The following is a 319-nucleotide window of genomic DNA, read 5'->3' as shown; positions in this document are numbered from 1 at the left end:
TAGGATCAGAGCAATATTGATGTTTATAATAAAAAGGTAAAAATATAAAATGAAAAATACTGACATTCACAGAATGAGCATCTCTGAAGTGCACACACACACACACACACACACACACACACACACACACACACACACACACACACACACACACACACACACACACACACACAGTTTGTCATAGTCAACACCGGTGCTGATGAATTGAGTTCACACACACTTCTTCATCAGTAGGTCTTCTTCTGATCTTCTGGAGATCATCGCTTAGCTCTTTTTGAAGGCAGCTCTTCAGTTTTCTGTCCTCCACGCGTGCGAGGAA

General features: G+C 41.7%; 1 protein-coding gene across 1 annotated transcript in view; it reads right to left on the bottom strand.

The window, feature by feature from the left end:
- Window positions 1–319, bottom strand: part of bod1l1 (biorientation of chromosomes in cell division 1-like 1) — a 12549-nt gene continuing 12230 nt past the window's right edge. Inside the window, exon 22 of the mRNA XM_043231343.1 lies at window positions 1–319. This exon is cut by the window's right edge and continues 38 nt beyond it. Coding sequence (XP_043087278.1) covers window positions 258–319 — 62 coding nt within the window. The 3' untranslated portion in view covers window positions 1–257.

Source organism: Puntigrus tetrazona, unplaced genomic scaffold (genome assembly GCF_018831695.1).
Source record: "Puntigrus tetrazona isolate hp1 unplaced genomic scaffold, ASM1883169v1 S000000302, whole genome shotgun sequence".
In the NCBI taxonomy this organism is placed as follows: Eukaryota; Metazoa; Chordata; class Actinopteri; order Cypriniformes; family Cyprinidae; genus Puntigrus; species Puntigrus tetrazona.
Note: the sequence above shows the minus strand (reverse complement) of the source record. Positions and strands in the feature narration are given on the sequence as shown.